This window comes from Diabrotica undecimpunctata, chromosome 6 (genome assembly GCF_040954645.1).
Source record: "Diabrotica undecimpunctata isolate CICGRU chromosome 6, icDiaUnde3, whole genome shotgun sequence".
In the NCBI taxonomy this organism is placed as follows: Eukaryota; Metazoa; Arthropoda; class Insecta; order Coleoptera; family Chrysomelidae; genus Diabrotica; species Diabrotica undecimpunctata.
Genome location: NC_092808.1, coordinates 117,651,485 through 117,671,023, shown reverse-complemented (window position 1 = coordinate 117,671,023; position 19,539 = coordinate 117,651,485). Strand labels below are relative to the sequence as shown.

Genomic DNA, 19,539 nt, shown 5'->3' with positions numbered 1-19,539 from the left:
TTTGAGACGACCATGTATTTTGTTTTGTCTTCATTTATTTTTAGACCGATGTTTAAAGCAGCTTCTTCAAAGCTCGAGAAAATATCCTTAATTTCTAATGTTGACTGTGCTACTGCATCTACGTCATCGGCAAAGGCGATGTTCCAGGTCCAGTCGCGAATGTTTCTCAGCTAGGATATTTGTCGTCTACCAGGACCTCTTTTTCCTTCGATTTTACCCTTCATCATCAGCTGCAACAACTTACCGTTTATAATGGTTCAAACAACATGGGCTTTAGGGACAAACAGATCGTAGCTGATTTTTTAAAATCTGCTGGGAGATATATGTCCCCACAGTAATGAAAATCCGACAGAATTTGGAGTTAAGGTCCTATTTGTCGCCTAAGTTACTGGACTATAAGAATAATTTGTTACTTTGTTGATTTGTTTAGTCTTCTCTGTTTAAATCAGCTAAATTTTTAAAATTCTTGTATTTTAGTCAAAAACATATTATATACCATTTACTCTTCACACAATCAGTCAATGGTAAAAAAATACATTAAAAGTGATTCATTAGGATTTTTAAAAACGGTCATTAGTTATAAATTAAATATTTAGAAACTATAAAATACTAATTTACAAGTAAACCAAGTATTACCTTGTGGTCATAAATTGTTAGTATATGTTGTGTTGTAACAATAGTAAGTGTATTTCTAGGACCATGTTTTTCATATGTAAGTACTTAATGACAAACTGTAAATTTAGTTATTTACCTGTATAACTCAGTTAAGGTTTTAAGAGTTAAGTAACTCTTTCTTTGATGGTTTCTCAATAACAAGGCAACTCATGCAAAGTACTATTATATGGGAAATAAGCCAATACTCACAATCTTAACCTTCCTACTCTTCCGAAGTAAATGTTACATTCTTTGTCTATGGGTACGGGTGGACCCAGTGGATAAAACTCATACCTGTTGTGAATTAGATTCCAATTTTTTCTTATTAATTCGTAGAAGCTTTTGTAGTTTCATGTTATCGATGTATCAAAACTAAAGCCAGTTTTTTTGTAATAAAAAATATAATAAAACTTTATAATCAATTAAAAGTATGCAACTTTTACAAAAGATATTTGAATGATCAGGACAAATAAACTTCTTACGTGCTTGACATCTTGTACGAGATTTTCTGTCTTTTTCCCATCCGCAGTCTTTACACCTTCAACGTTTTGGACTTTCATTTGCATTTCCACTTGTTCCAGCTACTGCATGTAAATTTATTTGGATTTTTTGTGGAACGTTTGTTGTCACTCGGGTAGTTCAACATTTTTATATGCCAATTCTTTTATAAAAAGCCTTCTTTTATGTAGTTTGTTCCTATTATATTGAGAATTTACATGCATATATGACACATATGCGTTCTTCTTCTTCTTCACGTGCCATCTCCTCTAAGAAGGTTGGCAACCATCATGGCAATTCGCACTTTCGACGCCGCTGCTCTAAAGAGGTCAGCAGAAGTGCAGTTAAACCAAGCTCTCAAATTATTTAACCAGGAGATGCGTCCTCTTCCGCGACTCCTTCTACCCTGTATTCTTCCTTGCATTATTAATTGCAACAAGTTATAACGCTGGCCCCTCATGACATGTCCCAGATATTGCAATTTTCTGACTTTAATTGTATTTAAAACCTCTTTATCTTTTCCCATTCTTCTCAACACCTCGACGTTCGTGACTCTATCCACCCAACTTATTCTTAATATCCTTCTGTAGGCCCATAACTCGAAGACTTCCAATCTGTCCGAAGCATCTTTCTTTAAAGTCCAAGCCTCTAACCCATAAAATAATACTGAGAACACGTAGCATCTCAGAAGTCTTATCTTTAAAGAAATTGAAATGTCCCTGCTGCAGAGTACTTTTTTCAGTTTGTTGAAAGAATTTCTTCCCTGTCCTATTCTTGCCTTAATCTCTTCTGTGGACTCATTATTTTCGTTAATTATTGTACCCAGATATTTATATTTTTCAACTTTTTTAATTTGTTCTCCATGTATTGTTATGTTTTCTTGGCGCTGTTGGGTTTTTGTAATTACCATAAATTGTGTCTTTTTTGTGTTTAGGGACAGTCCATTTTCTTCACTGACTTCTACCACTCTGTCAACCATTTGTTGTAAATTCTCAAGACATTCCGCTAATAAAATAGTGCTTTCGGCAAACCGTATATTATTGTTTGGTCGGCCATTTACTTTTATTCCCATAGTTAGTTCTTCTAGTGCTTTCTGGATTATTTCCTCTGAATACAAATTAAACAAAGTAGGAGACAGGACACAGCCCTGCCTGACTAGGATTTCTGCCACCCACATTAATTTTCAATCCTGGTATTGCTGTAAATGGTAGTACTGTAGGATGTTGAACCTCTGAAAACAATTCAATAATATTTTGAGACTCATCATCACCATCATCATCTTCAGATTCTTCTGGTAAATTAGGATCGTCTGCCCGATCATCTTCATTACAATATAAATCTTCATCACTTGCGTCACTGTCGTCATGTGAATCTTCTAACATGTGTAATAATTCATCATCTGAGATTGGCAGCGAAGTTTCCCACCTACATCGTTTAGAAGTCGAAGGTTGGCAATATTCATCACACATTTTAAAAATAATTAAAACTGAGGTATTTAGCTAAACACGTGTAATGGCTCACAGTAAAACCAAAAGACATCCAACACCGAAGGCGTAGAAAATATTACTGAATGCATAGCAAAATAAACCGATGGGATTGGATTATGATAATACAACAAATTATTGGAAATGTAATATAATCTAAATACATCTTGTGATTTTTTCAAAGCTTACCGATGCTTTTACTTTTATTACTTTACAACCTTTTATTACAGCTAATTTTGTCGTTTTCGAGCACGTCTAGCATGAATATTTGAAAAGTAAGCACTGAAATTGAGGATTTTATATTTTATCATCCAATTGATCAATGGGAGAAAAGATATTTGTTATAATTTGTGAAAAATCTGCCGAGGTAACATTCATACATTGTCATGTACTCAGAATAAAGTCTAACATCAAAATTCGAAAACCAAACACAAACTCCAGTATATGCCAGTGTTTCCAAGCAGCCAGCAGATATTTGTTGTAATTCGTGAAAAATCCGCTGAGATAACATTCATCTATTTTCATAATATAGTCAAAGACCGCGCGACTCGCGTTGGTGGCCTCTGAGGCTATATTCACTGAACGCGACAGTCGCGTTGTCGGACTTAAATTTAAGATTGTGAGTATTTACTCATTTCCCATATACTAGTATTATGGACTCACATTGATATCCTTTTCATCATTTTTATTGTGTTGTTTTGGTAGATATTTTCGATCGTTTTGATTATTCCTAGAGGTATCTCTCTTGCGTACAATAAGTAGATAACGTCCTTTAATTTAAACCGGTCAAATGCGATCTTAAGGTTCACGAAACATAGATATGCCAGTTTGTTGTATTCTAATGATTTCTCTTGCACTTGCCTCATTATAAATATAGCGTCGGTGCATGATCTTCCCGACCTAAAACCTTGTTGTTCTTCTGCTAGTGTTATAATTTCATTCAGTTCATTTGTTATCACTTTGGTTGTTAATTTTAGTGTTGTGTTAAATAAATTAATTCCGCTCTAGTTTTCTGTCCGATATTTCTCCCTTTTCGAAAAGACGTATTAGGATGCTTGATCTCGATTCTTGAAGAATTCTGTTTTGTTCTATCATTTTTTGGATTAGTTTTAATAGTTGTTTGGTTTGGTTAAATCTGGTCGGTATTCTATCCTCTCCTGGTGATTCTTTATTTTTTAATTTCCTTAATGCTTCCTTTACCTCTTCCTCCTCAATATTTATTTCTTCGTTTGTCGTTACCTTTGGTGTGGGTGGTTCATTATGGTCACCTTTAGCAAATAGGGATCGAAAATAGCCTACCCATATTTTCTTTTGAATGAGTTTCATTTTTATTAGTTCGTTCGTAAAAACGAATACTGCTCAAAGAAACAATGTACAGTTAAAAGGTTTGTAGGTATTGATCATTAAGGAGTAAAAACAGTGTTTAATTTCAAATTTAACCTAATTCGATATAGAAACTGGTAAACTTATTTTAAAAAGCTTGTTGAGTCCACATGAATTTATGGATATTCTTGTGCTGATAGTATTCATTCATTATATCATTGTGTATGTATTTTTGAAAATAAAAACAAAACTAAATTAAATTATTAATGAATGGTTGTTATATTTTCAGATGCAATTCTTGTTTCATGGAAAATTGCCGAATCAGTTACAACTGGGATTAACACCAAAGAAGAAAGTTTTAGTTTAAATAATTTGAAAAGTCATCGCCGTACTTCAAGACAAATAAATTCATGGTTTCCACCACAAGATCCAGATTTTGGAGGTACTGATACTAATTTTTTCCCTTAGTATTCCCTCCATGCAGCTGAACAAGTATCGCCCTCTATTGGTTATTATTTCATCACCATAAGGTTTACACCATTGAAAACATTTTTAACTCTGCAGCAATAAAATCAAAAAATTGTAATTAATCGTAAATATTGTCTGTATATTAATTATTTATATATAAATAACGGTATCGTATTATTTATGTATTACAAATAGATTTGTTGACAGTTAAAAAAACACATAAGTTGGATTTATATATATTATAAACATTTTACTATAATAAAATCACAATCAAGATGCACTAGAAATAAACAAACCAAGACACGTTAAATGTTACAAGGAGTACTCTCAAATAATGATTTATAAAGCATATACATTGTATAAATCGCAAATCATGATTTACAAAGTTTATACATTGTAAATCATGATTCGGGAATGTTCCTCGTAACATTTAAGTGTCTTTAGCTTAGTCTAGTTAAAAAAAAAGGTCGAAAAATTTTTCGCAGATATCTGAAGCTTTTAAGACATAGATGAGGGTTACTAGATGTCGAATAGATGAAAAAGTACTCGTATTTTTACCTTGCGTTTTTTTTAACAATAATTTATGGTCACAATTTGATTTTCCCTCTATAAGTTTTTTCCCGTATATTTTACATAAACAATATTTATATCATTTTTTATATCAAGAATATCTATATTTTCTCGTTTTTTAAATTAAAATTGATAAATAATTTACGGAAATATTTGCAAAAAAGCAGTTTTTTGCACTAATTTATAAATTTTATTAATCTTTTGGTTAACAAAAATAAAATGTCTTTTAAATTCCCCCCGATCGGTCAAATAGTTTAAAAGTTAGTTAATTTATTTATCCCTGAGGCTAAATATATAAACTATTGAACTTGCTCTATTAATGATGCTATGCACATTTAGCAAATTTTATAGGATTCTTTAAGACTTAAACTATCTCAGAAGTTAAATGCATATTGAGTTTTCATCGAAATTATTTACAAAATAAACGTTTGAAAAAGGGGTATGTTTTTTACTTATAAACAGTTGTAATAACTTCTATATTTTTCAAGCTACAGACTTGTACGTACAACCATTGGAAAGCTGGAAAAAAACTCACATTTAAAAAAAACCTATGACCAATAGGAATGAAGTTAGGGACTATTTTTTAAAAAATCATATCTTCATTCTTTATAAACATTAAGAAGTACAATTTGCACAAATTTTGAATGAAAATTTAAACTTTATATTGAAACTTATAGCTATAAAATTCATCACATTTTTCGAAATTTACAGCCCTTCGAAACGAATGAACTTTCAAAAGATCGACATAGGAAAGTGGAGGGGATAACTGTTTCAGCTCCGTTTTTTTTTTTTTTCGAGATCGGAACTTCAAATTGAAATACGTAGGAAAAATTTACATTATCTCGGCTTCTATTGCAGCTAGAAAGCTCTTTTTTTTAATCTGGGGTAGCTCGTCGAAATATGAATAACTACATAGTTTTTACTGGCCGGGAAACACGGGAAAACTCGGAAAAATTTAATCCAGTTGAAATTCACCATAAAGACTTTTTTTTAATTTGGCTGACATAATTTTCAACCACCCTCCCCCCGGGAAATATCTGAAAATCCCCTGGAATTTATTAATAATTACCTTAAATTTACTTTATAAAATATATAAGTATTACATCATTGATATAAAATGAAAAAAGATTTCAGAGATTTCCGGGGGGCTGAAAATTATGTCATCATTATTAATACTGCGACAGACTATTCAAGCCAAATTAATGTTTTTACGGTGAATTTCAAATGGAGTCAATTTTTCCGAGGTTTTCCATATTTCTCTGCCAGTGAAAAGTATGTAGTTATTCATATTTCGACGGGCTACCCCAGATTAAAAAAAATAGGCTTCTAGGTGCAATGGAAGCCGAGATGATGTAAATTTTTCCTATATGTTTCAATTTGAAATTCCGATCTCGAAAAAAAAACGGAGTTGAAACAGTTATCCCCTCCACTTTCCTGTGTCGATCTTTCGAAAGTACCTTGGTTTCGAAGGGCTGTAAGTTTCGAAACATTGGATGAATTTTACATTAAGAGAGCCGGCGTGGAAAGAGAACTCTTTGAATTAATTAAAAAACGCAAGATTGGTTACCTTGGGCACATATTGAGAGGAGCAAAATATGAAATACCACAGTTAATCCTACAAGGGAAGATCGAAGGTAGGAGAGGAGTCGGCCGCAAACAATTATCCTGGTTAAGGAATATTAAAGAATGGACAGGAATACACAATACAGGCGAGCTGTGTCACGCCGCCAAGAACAGAATTCTAGTAATGAGATAGTCGCCTACGCACTTTGGTGTATGGCATGTTAAGAAGAAGAAGGATGAATTTTATAGCTATAAGTTTCGTACCTGCTTCTAACATTCCATATTCCTCTTTTTCTTTCTCAATACAATGCATTCATGCTTCTAGCTGCATCCCTGCTCCATTTAAGGAGCGCGTGTACTCGGAGCCGCTGTTGTTATCAGCCATTTCCATGTTGTTTCTTGGGAAAGTTAGGCTCTAGATGGTTTCTCGGTACCTTTCTATAGTGTGTAGTAGAAGGAAATATAATGACCCGTCTGCCCTCGAAAACCTAATAGCCATTTGGGGGTAGGAAGAAACATAAGTTAGCCAAAAGAAGCTGAGAGACAAGATTAAAGAAATTTCACTTAAGACAAGTAAAATGTGAAGATCCTTATGATACGCCAGATGCATTTCATATGCGTATGAGTATTAATACACTTTGTGTTCCCGCTTATACCTCGGTGCGGGTGCACGCCATTTGTACAATTTAAATACCCCAATTCCATGGCCTGACCATCAATTTTAGTTAAAACAAAATATACTATTTTTCACAGTAAAATCTGACTGACATCACATTTTAAATACATACATTTTCCATAACATCAACCTTAGAGTTCTAATTTCCCTTCTTCTTCTTCTTCAGGTGCCATCTCCGGCACTTCAGGTTGGCAATGATCATAGCTATTTTAATTTTTGAGGCAGTAGCTCTAAATAGTTGTTTTGAGCTGCACCCAAACCATTCTCTCAGGTTTTTAAGCCATGAAATTCGTCTTCTTCCGATGATTCTTCTGCCATCTATCTTTCCTTGCATTATGAGTCGCAGGATGCCATACTTTTTGCCCCGCATCACATGTCCGAGATACTGTAGCTTTCTTTCTTTAATTGTAAGTTCAACTTCCTTCTCTTTACCTATTCTTCTCATTACTTCATTGTTCGTAACTCTATCTACCCAGGAGACCCTCATAATTCTTCTATAGATCCGCATTTCAAAGGCGTTAAGTCGTCTCATTGTGTCTAGATTTAACGTCCATGATTCCACTCTGTAGTATAGTACACTGTATACATAACATTCTGCTAGGCGTACTTTAAGAGCTAATGTTAAATGTTTGCCATATACCACCTTTTTCATTTTCATAAAATTAGAACGTGCTTTTTCGATTCTTACTTTGATTTCTGCAGTGTAGTCATTATTTTCTGTTATAAGTGAAGTGTACTTTTTTACTCTTTCGATCTGCTGGCCCTCTACTATCAAGATTTCGTTAGTATTATGTTTGTTTTTACAAATTTTCATAAACTTCGTCTTTTTAATATTGAGCGAGAGTCCGTACTCCCTACTACACATTATTTTTTACTTATGAGTCTTTCCAGGTCTTGCAAACTATCGGCTATTATTACCGTATCATCTGCATATCTGATGTTGTTAACTAAGACTCCATTTATTCTTATGCCGACTGTTTCATCTTCTAGAGTTTCTCGAATTACCTCTTCACAATAAGCATTAAATAATAGAGGCGATAGTATGCTGCCTTGCCTGACTCTTCTCTTTATTTCCATTTCTTCAGATGTATCTCAATTCTATAATTTCAATTTGTACTATTGCTTGCTGATTGTAATAAAGGTTTGTTATTAGCCTTAAATCTCTTTCTTCGAGGTTTTTATTTTTTAGAATTTCCATGAATTTTACATGTTTTACTTTATCAAACTCTTTATTGTAGTATATAAAACAGACGTAAAGAGGACAGTTAACACCCAAACATCTCTGCGTCAGCACTTTGAAGGAGAATAGTACCTTCTGGTACCCATACCATTGCGGAACCCATATTGTGTGTCACTAATATCCAGCTCCAGTTTAGTATGAATTCTGGGGTGGATAATTTTCAACAGAATTTTCAAGGTATGTGACATTAAGCTTATGGTTCGATAGTCACTGCACTCTTTGGCATTCACTTTCTTTGGCAAACACACAACTGCTGATGTCAACATTTCTCTTGGGATAATTCCCGTAGTATAGATAGCGTTGAACAGTTCTACTATTGTATAGGTATCATGGTTCATAGGTATCTTGTCAATCAGTTACCAGCTGATGTCCGTTTGAAGAGGTTTAGAAGAGAACTTAAATTTTTTGTAAAGGGTTGTACCCTAATATTTTGGTGGCTCAGGCATGTTAACCTGTAAGTATAACCATTTTGCTTTTTTAACCTTAGTCAACATTTCAATCACGTTTGCTTTAATTAAATGGTTTATACTTATTTTAGGCTTTTTAACCTGATGATGGAATTATTATTCCGAAAAACTTTGTGTTTTTTGATGTAGCCCTTTTAAGGGTTTTTTAAATATACCTACATACAAAGATTTAAACCTCTTTTTATTCTTAAATTGTTGAGATTTTAAAAATTCCTCACTTATTAGCTATTCTGACGTTTTGGCAACGCTGTGGGGTTCTGACCTCGTAAATCTTGAATGACGTGAAATCATTGTTTTATGAAAAATTCTACGTTATATGTTTCATGATTATATTAATTGTTTTTTTTTTTGTGATTTTGTTTAGATCCATCATCGTTTGGAAATGGTTTTGATCCTGATTTTAACGTTGGCCCATTTTCAATTAATAGACGTCCTGGGAATAATTTCGCACAGCCATGGAATAGTCGTAACAATATGGGACAACCGCCAAATGAACCTAATACGTTAAAATTTCCTTGGAATAATTCAAATGGTAATAATCGAAGACCTTTACAAGGCTCTAATAATGATTTTGACCGGCCATGGAATAATCCAAATAATAATCGACGCCCATTTGATGGATCTGGTAACAACGATAGACAACCATTTACTAATCCAAATAGAAGACCACAGTCATCTGATGGATCTGGTAATAACAACAATGGTCGGCGACCTTTTACAAATCCAAATAGAAGACCCCAGTTATCTGACGGATCAGGTAATGATGGTCGACAGCCATTTAATAATCCAAATAGAAGACCACAATCATTTGATGGATCCGATAACGATGGTCGGAAGCCATTTACTAATCCAAATAGAAGACCACAGTCAGTTGATGGATCGGGTACCGGTGGTAAGCAGCCACTTACTAGGCCAAATAGTAGACCACAGTCAGTTGATGGATCCGATAACGACGGTAGGCAGCCATTTACTAATCCAAATAATAGACCAGGGTCAATTGATATATCTGATAAAAAAGGCAGGTTGCCATTTACTAATCCAAATCGTAGGCCACAGTCGTTAGATGGATCCAGTAACAACGGTCGACATCCATTTACTAATACAAACAATAATGTGCAGCAACCTTGGAATAGTCAAAATAATGGTGGAATACCAGAAAACGATCAAAACGGTAATGAATAATTATTAAATAGACAAAACAATAAAAAAACTGAATTTCGGAAAAGTGCATATTTTGTTTTGGATGGGTAACATTCGCAGTAAAAAATAAAAATAAATTCTCAGTAAAAAGCTATCGAAATTGTTTCTTTGTAACTCCGTCTTTGGGACAAAAACTGAACATAGGCTTCCCTTAACTGTTTCAATACCTCTCTTGTTTGCTATTCTCATCCACGTTATGCTTGGTATCTTTTTAAGTCATCGTCATCCTCTTCCTTTTTCCATCTTAAGGTCAGAATTTTATGATTTTTCCATTCCATATTTTTTGACATTTTGGCTTTTTTTGAAAACATCTCGAGAAATGAGGTTTTTTAGATTTACCGATTACCAATGGTGAGAATTTTTCTGTGCTCGACATATTTGCTGCCTTAGAGTGTTTCACGTTAAAAACGGAACGTTGCGTAGATAGAGCTACGTATTTCTTATGCACGATTGGAGGAACGACGAGCACAAGCACGATTCAGGGTTTTATTTGTATTTTCTTTTCCACAAAAATGAATTAAAACGAATGTTTTCTTACGTAACTGACCAGAAGTGCCCATCGGACACAAGATATGAAAAGTAGGGAAAATAATTTTAATTAAATAAATATTATTTACAAAGGATAATTGTATTTTATATTATTTTAATTATATTAACGACAGGTTAATTGTTTTTCGGTGAGAATACAACATGCCATTAGAATCATGGCCATTACAAACTAATTATCTTAAAATTAAATTAAACTCAATGCTCCTGTAGTGGTCCTTTACCAAGTTAACATGCTCCTTTTCTAACTTGGCTGCACCGTACTGAAGACGACCAATAGTCAGAAATACGTATATACGGTTGCCTTCCATCTTACACACATATTTAAGTATGCCTATTATATTTTTCCTTTGTTGCGATCTATGCGGATAAATCTCCAGAAAAAATTATGTATGCTACATTTAGCACTGGCCTGTAGTTCTGGAATTGAAAAATTCTCTTTTATATATATTGGCTGTAAAACGCTAATTTTTCTCTGGCATAAAGCATCTTCTGACCCAGAGCTTTATTTTTAGTTTTGTTCCGCTTGTTCATTACTGGAGTTTTCGACACGCTGTTTGGATGTGTTCATTTTCATTGCTAATGTTAATACTTTCCTCGAAGTATTTATTCTCTTCAAATTTCTGTATTTTTTCTTTCTAATAGTGATCGTTCTTTGTCTTTATATAAATTTAATATTATTTAAAATATCTGAATGATTATTTGCGTAGAACTTTTAATTCATATTTAACTAAAAGTGCTGCTGTGTTTTTATTCTAGGATTTGACGGAAACATCAATATTCCTAGGGATACTACTACAACAGAAAATCCTTTGTCAACGTTACCCTATCCTGGCGCTGCTACCACAATGAGTCCTTGTGAACAAAATTGCCAAGCTACCGGGGAGTCCGATCCGGTTTGTGGAAACAATCGTGTCACTTATAACAATATTGGAAGGTTCCAGTGTGCTGTCGATTGCCTATCAGGTAAATACGAAATTCTAAAATTTATTCTTGGATCCAAACTAAATGGATCTTTGCCATATTTTTCGGTCTATGTTGCGTTTTTAGTTTAGGCTTGTATATCCTTCTAAAGCAACGATCCTCTAAAGACACACCGATAAAGCAAGATCCGGGTTATAGCCTTTCTTCCAAATTTTTCTTTGGAACGAATAGGGCAGTTTTGGATCGTACAATAGTCAAGTTGTTTTCTTTTTTTAACCAAATCTTCCAGAATATCTCCAGATGACGCATAACCCAGTGGATACTATGGATATTGAAGACCCCGAGGATGAAAGGCATGTACACATCTGGCGAATGCATGTGACCGAAGCCCTTCGACCGAATTCGTTCGATATTTTCGATGTTCGATGGAAAATTTAAACGAATTCGTTCAATTTTCTTTTGATGTACCGCCCAGTGAGCGAAGGCAAAACATGCGTTTGCTATCGTTTGTTGAGGCGTACACATTTACCGAAAACGTTTGGTCACAAGGCTTCGGCGACATGCGTTGGCTAGATGTGTACAAAGTGTAGGCGCAAAATTTCGGGCCAAGCTCTTTAAATGCATTTTTTTTAAACCTGTACAAACTAATAAGAATTTTTAAAAAATTTAAACGTAGAATGAAAGATTACATTATTACCGAGGGCCGAAAGTCCCTGAAAACTTGCCTGATGTTTATTTTAGTAAGTTACATGGGTGAAAAAAAAAAAAGAGAAAATGAAGTGTGATTTTTAATTTCAAATATCTCATTCAAAAGAAACTTTTTGTTTATTCTAAGGGACTTTCGGCCCTTGGTAATAATGTAGTCTTTCATTCTGCGTTTAAATTTTTTAAAAATATTTATTAGTTTTCTCAGGATTCGAAAAAAAAACGAATGCATTTAAAAAGCATTGGCCCGAAATTTTGCGCCTACGCTCTTGATGCGAAATTTTTTTGAGGGGAGAAGACAAAATGTCTACAGTTGGGTTTGTATACAGAAGTCACTGCACAGGCTCCTACTTCGACGGTCAGGTGGCATGTCTTTTCAGCCGACGTTACAGCAACGTCTCTTCACGTAGCATGGCTGTGTTTTATAAGATGAATTCCCTCAACATTCGGTATATGTGCTGATGTGGTACGGTGAGTCTCTTGTATGCACAATATATCATATTTGTGGATTTTACACAGTTCAGATAAAAAAAATCATGCTTATTGCAAGTAATGCCTTTGATGTTTATGGTCATTTGGATCCAGTTTCCAGGGAGCGAGTGACATTTTATTTTGCTCTTATATGACTTGCGAGAAGGCTCCTGCCGTGCTGCCTTACTACATATAATACTTATAGACACGATTGTATTATAATACAGAAACTCTGTGATGGTAGTTTTATTTATTTAAGGTTAATCTTGATCGTAGTATGTCGCAAAATGAGTTTCGTGAAAGTCTTCCAAAATCGGTTATTTTATCATAAAATATGTGTGGATTTATTGAATCATTATTGTTAATCAAGCTCATTTGGTCCATCATGTAATTCATTTTCCTCTAATCATCCATTCTTTACTCTTGTTTTCTTTCTCATATGTTCTTTTCCCACATTTAGCACCACATCTTTGAGAAATAACTCCATTTTTAATCTTCACCCTGTTCTTGTAGTGTCATATTACTACAATGCAATAACATTTTATTACATTTATTCTACTAAATAACTTATTTTTTGTTGATATAAAATTTTATATTTTCAGGTTTACTAGAACTTGCTCATTATGGAATCTGTCGCACATAGCATCGACATATAAAGTTAGTAGGCAGTAGGAATATTAAAGATTTTAAATTTAATAAATATGTTTTAGTGCATCTACCAATTATTTTGAACTTTTATTCCCAAATACCTATATACAAAAAAATCATTTAAGTTGTTTTTAGCTTCAAATATAAAGGGTTGCGGATTGGCTACTCAAAAGAATCCACCCTGATATTTGGCAATATTTAATTTTGTAAGTGTTGAAACAGGTCGTTTTTTATTCATCTTATTGCATCTTTTAAGGATATAATTTGTCATTTGTCAACCCCTTCCTTTAAATATCAAAATGTAGTTAATAGGCATTTTTGTAACTGCCTAATGTAAAGTATCTCCCTATTCGCTCCGTGCGTGACCATGGTAGGGGTACCTTGAAACGATGCCAGCGTGCGTAGCGGCGAAATATGACAAAATTGGACCTTTTGGATTTTTTTACGCATAAATTTTATCAAAAATGGGTGCAAATACATGTTGCGTATTTAGTTGTGCTAATAATAGCAAAAATAGTGAGTGTAGTTTTTATAGTTTTCCAAAGATTACATGTAAATTAGAGAAAAGAAAAAGATGGATTCGTGCTATTAATATATGAAAAAGTAAATATCACATTTCATTTTTATACAATTTAAATAGGAAAAATTTAAATAATTTACCTTAAATGATATTCCATAAGGCTTTAAGCTAACTGCAGCCTGCCTGATGACTTTAGCTTTTATATCATAATTTTTACTATTATTGTTTTTAATCACATGCTCTTCCACATACAAAAACTTGATTTGCCAGTACTAGATTTTTCCCTTTCTTTTCTGTTTGGGATTGAAAAGATAAAGTTGATGAATTTTTAGAAACCCAGTTATTAATACTAAATTTATTTTGTACATAAACTGAAAAAATATAATTAAAAAACTAATTAATACTTTCAATTTCGTATCTATTTAACATAATGTTTAACCTCAAATTGGGAGGTCCAAAACTGTCAGATTAATGCGGTAGATGTCGCGTCAGTCACGCACGGAGCGAATACGTAAGCACTATCATAGAATAGTGAACGTTAACTTTATATAGAATGGTGTATGCCAAGGGTCAAATAATAGAACAGGTAAATTCCATAAAATATTTGGGAACAAATATAAATAGTCAGTGTAATCCAAAAAAAGAAATCCTGTCAAGAATCGAACAAGCAAGGAAAACATTCATGAGGATTAAAACATTTTTTACAAGATCAGACCTTAGTCTACAGCTTAGAATCCGAATGATCAGATGTTACGTTTTTTCTGTCTTACTGTATGGCTGTGAAAGTTGGACAATGGACTCTGAAGTAGAAAAAAGAATAGATGCCTTTGAGATGTATATATACAGACGAATGTTGAGGATTCCATGGGTACAAAGAGTTACTAATGTTGAGGTACTTCGTCGCATGTGTAAACAAAAAGAATTACTAAGAATAATCAAAGAGAGGAAAATGCAATACTTGGGTCATGTGCTGAGAGGCGAAAGATATGAATTACTTCAAGTTATACTGGAAGGAAAAGTACAGGGCAAAAGATCAGTAGGAAGACGCCAGAACTCGTGGCTGAAAGACCTGAGGAGATGGTTCGACCGCTCATCCGCAGAGATCTTTCGCGCAGCAGTTTCCAAAACTACAATTGCCATTTGGATCGCCAACCTTCGAAAGGAGACGGCGCAATGAGAAGAAGAATAGTTCTTTCTGTACGTAACATAACGATGATGTTGCACTCATTAGTAATAAACTAATAGGTTGTCAGTCTTGTCACTTAACGTTAGTTTTGATATTAAAAATAAATAACAATTAAACAGAAAGACGGTTTTAGATTTAATTTCAATGCAGGACATCTGCCAGCCGCTTATACGTATCTCAACCTTATTAGGTATCATCAGATCGACATATGCAGAGTCTCTTCATATGTCGCTCTGAAGATAACTTAATAAGTATAAGCGGATGGCAGGTGTCCTGTATTGAAATTAAATCTAAAACCGTTTTCTGTTTAGTTATTTTTAATATGAAAACTAAGGTTAAGTGACAAGACTGATAACTTATTAGTTTATAATTATGTAGACTGTTACTCAGTCGAGTACAAGAAATTAATTCACTCGCCAAGTAGGAAATCTTAGGATTTCTAATGTTTAAATAGCAATTATCTTTTGAACAATTTTCAATTTTGGAAATGCCCGCGATACTAAATGTAGGCGCTTTTATTGATGATTAAGAAGTTCAAAGACATAGAAGGTTCACTTATTCTACACATCTTGCACGATCAGGAGCTTTAGGAAATACAGCAATTCACGTGTAAGTTTCGCTGCTATAGCAGTTTCTACAAAATTTTATGAGTCAAATCAGTGTAATTCATCTTAAGAATTAATGGATTCTGTATGCTATTACGAAGATTTATGTACCCTAACAGACTTTCAGGCCTAGAGCCTCTTATTTGATTTTCGGGATCTATTATATCACAAGTTTGTACACATACTTTAAACACGATTGCAGAAAATAAAGAAAACTTACTACTTGATTTAGTAAATGTACCACATTTAAATTATGAGAAATTAAGTGAATATTCCCGGGTTAGTTAATGTACATGTAAACAATGGAAGTTTTTAATGTAATCAACTTTTACGCTATAGTCGGACAATTTTCAATTAAAGGTGACTAATCTACAAATTGAACTAAACGATAGCGACAACCATGTAAAATGTCAGCAGTAAATTCTTTTTTTTTTTTTTTTATTTAAAGAAACAAAGTCGCATCCACCCAAAGGTTATTAGCGACACTCCTGTAACATTTGTAATAATATTAAATTAACGTTTGTAACAGTCAATCATTGTAACAATTAATTACAATTTGTGAACAATTGAACATTTGTAACAATTAATGAAGTTAAATTTTGTGTAACATATTTATACATTTTAAGTAACCTAATAAATTGTCCGGAACTAAACTTTTGTTGAGTAGTGCTTTCAGGTTATTTGGCAAATTGTAAGACTGTCTTTGATTTACATATTTAGGACAGTCTATCAAGAAGTGCTTTATACTGTCTACTGTATTGCATGCTTCGCATTTTGGTGGTTCACTATTTGAGAAGAGATAGGCATGAGTATACCTACAGTGTCCAAGTCGTAGACGTGTAATAATAGTTTGGCATCTTCTACTTCTGGCTGTGCACTTCCATGAAAAAATATCACTTTTGATGGTTCTGAGTTTCGAACTAGAGTCACTCCACTCCCGATTCCACGCACTTAACACCTTATTTTTGAAATAAACTTTTAGATCGCCTGCGATACTCCGACACTCTGTTTCTGATACGTCACTGGTGATAGCGTTACGCGCACAAGTATCTGCTTCTTCATTCCCTTCTATGCCTATATGAGATGGTATCCATAGGAAGTGGACTCTTCTGAAATTTTCTTGAGCTTTCATTAATTCGGCCCTGATAATTTTCTCAATGGGGTGTTTAGGGTATACATTTTGCATAGCTTTGACTGCGCTGAGAGAGTCAGAAAGGACTAGACAACAAGGGATGTTTTTAATATTTACTTGCTTGATGGCTTTGAGCAAACCAAATAGTTCTGCAGTATAGATGCTTGAATTTAGAGGAAGTTTAAATTGAAAAGTGTCATTTGGGGTTACCACTGCTACTCCAACGCCAAGTTCCCCTTTGGATGCATCTGTATAAATTTTAATCCACTCATTGTATTGTTGATCTAGGATTGAATTTAGTTTAACTTTAAAAATAATAGGACTAGTTTCATGTTTATTATATATGCTTAACGCTGTAATGACTTTGGGCTGTTCAATAGTCCAAGGTAGATAGTTATTGGTATTCGTTTGAAATACTGTTGGGAATTGAATGTTCAGTCTGGAGCTATATAATCGGATTCTCTCGTAATAAGGTTTGGGAGCACGGGGCTTATTATTGTAATAATTAATATATTTGTTACTAAAAGTATTACAGTAGAGGGGTTTTTTTATATTTGAGGCTATAGATGTAGCATGCGCTAGAGCTAAGTACATTCTTCGGTAATTTAGAGGTGGTTCGCCGGCTTCGCTCAGTATGCTTTCGGAGGGAGTTGTCCGGAAGGCTCCGAGTGCAATTCTAATACCAGCGTTGTGTATGCTGTCAAGTTTTTTAAGTAGTGTTTTTGAAGCAGATGCATATGCAATTGATCCATAATCTAATTTAGATCTAATTAGTGTTTTATATATTCTCAACAGAGTTTCCTGATCTGATCCCCAATTTCGGTTTGCCAATGTTTTCATTAGATTCAGTCTTTTATGACATGTTAAAACTGTTTGTTTTATATGTTCTTGCCAAGTAAGTTTTTGATCAAACCACATACCTAAGAACTTTGCCGTTGGTTTAAATGGTAGCGTAGTGTTGTATAATTTTAATGTAGGGGGCATTGATGAGACCTTTTTGGAGAAGAGTATACCTGATGTTTTTGTTACTGAAAATTTGAATCCGGTCGTTAGAGACCATTGTTCTAATTGGTTTAGAAAACATTGCAAAGCGTTTGTCATTGATTCGGTGTTATTTCCTTTGATATAGACAACAAGGTCATCTGCGAAAAGTCGAGCCTTTAGAGGTTTAGTAAGGTTGTTAATAATATTATTTATTGCCACTAAGAATAAAGTAGGGCTTAGGACTGATCCTTGGGGTGTTCCATTTTCTTCACTTTTCTCCTCTGAGTAAGTATTATGTACTCTTACGCAAAAAGATCGGTTCTGTAGAAAGTTTTTAATAAATTTCAGGCAATTTCCACGAATATTCCATGAATGTAGTTCTTTCAGAATATTGAATTTCCAACAAGTATTAAATGCCCTTTTTAAGTCGAAAAATATTGCAATACAATGTTGTTTGGTTGCTAGCGCTTCATGAATGTCAGATTCTAGATCAAGAATATTGTCAATGCCCGAACGATTTTGTCTGAAACCGTTTTGTTCCGGAACTAAACGATTTGATAATTCTAATGTCCACGTTAATCTAAGATTTACCATTTTTTCCATCAATTTGCTCATAGAACATGTTAAGCTGATTGGTCTGTATGAGTCAGGTTCTAGGATTGATTTTTGAGGTTTTAAAAAAGGTAATATAATAGCTTTAGACCAAATTGATGGAAATTTATTATTTTGCCAAATTAAGTTAAAAAGTTGAAGAATAAATAATTTTGCTGAGTAAGGAAGATGTTTTAGAAATATTGCCGGGATATCGTCTAGGCCCGGGCTAGTATTTTTTAATTCGGATAAAGCATTTTCCAGTTCTTCAAAAGTGAAAGGTAGATCTAATGGATCATTTAAATTGTCATTTGCAAAAAGATCAGTATTCTCTATTATTATTTTCCTTTCAAGGAATGTATCACTGTAGTTACTGTTTGAAGACATTTCTCTAAAAGATTCAGCTAGGGTATTAGCTATTTCTTGAGGAGAAGTTGAAATCCTATTGTCAACTTTTAATTTAGAAATCATTGGCGTGTATTTCAGACCAGAAATTTTTCTTATTTTTTTCCATACTTCGCTGACAGGAGTTGAGGTATTTATTTCTGAAACATACTTGGACCAGGAAGCCTTCTTAGCTTGTTTTATAATAAGTTGTGTCTTAGCTTTAAGTGATTTGAACATGGTTTTATTTTCAGGTGTTTTATGTCTTTTATATTTATTAAATGCAGTTTTACTTGCTCTAATAGCTGCTCCACACTCTGAGTTCCACCAAGGTACAGGAGTCTGATTATTCTTTGTCTTTTTTGATTTTCCAACGAATTGCTCAGCACTACTTATGATAATGCTATTCAAATTGTGTAAGGATTCATCAATGCTTTCAGCTATTTTACAGTTCGGCATTGAGTTGTCGATATAATTTTCGAATTTTAACCAATCAGCAGTTTCAGTTTTCCATCTGGGTATGAAAACGTCATGGGTCAGAGCCATAGAGTTTTTTATTACTATAGGATGGTGGTCGCTCCCATAAGTGTATTGTAAAACTTCCCAAAATAATCGAGGTGTGAGTGCAGGGTCACAAAGACTTAGATCAATTGCTGAAGAATTTCCGGTATTAATGTTAAATCTGGTTGGAGATCCGTCA

The 19,539-nt window shown here is 33.8% G+C and overlaps 1 protein-coding gene across 3 annotated transcripts; it reads left to right on the top strand.

The window, feature by feature from the left end:
• Positions 1-592: 592 nt before the first annotated feature.
• LOC140442796 (uncharacterized) lies at positions 593-13,533 on the top strand. Of its 3 annotated transcripts, none has more exons than XM_072533772.1 (5): positions 593-712; positions 4,249-4,401; positions 9,308-9,835; positions 11,449-11,655; positions 13,392-13,533. In XM_072533772.1, exons 1-5 carry the CDS (start codon positions 661-663, stop codon positions 13,430-13,432), a joined length of 981 nt encoding a protein of 326 aa, XP_072389873.1. In that variant the 5' UTR covers positions 593-660; the 3' UTR covers positions 13,433-13,533. The 3 variants fall into 3 exon arrangements, with proteins under 3 accessions (XP_072389873.1, XP_072389872.1, XP_072389871.1); XM_072533771.1 differs by having other exon boundaries at positions 9,308-9,898; XM_072533770.1 differs by having other exon boundaries at positions 9,308-10,114.
• Positions 13,534-19,539: the final 6,006 nt, after the last annotated feature.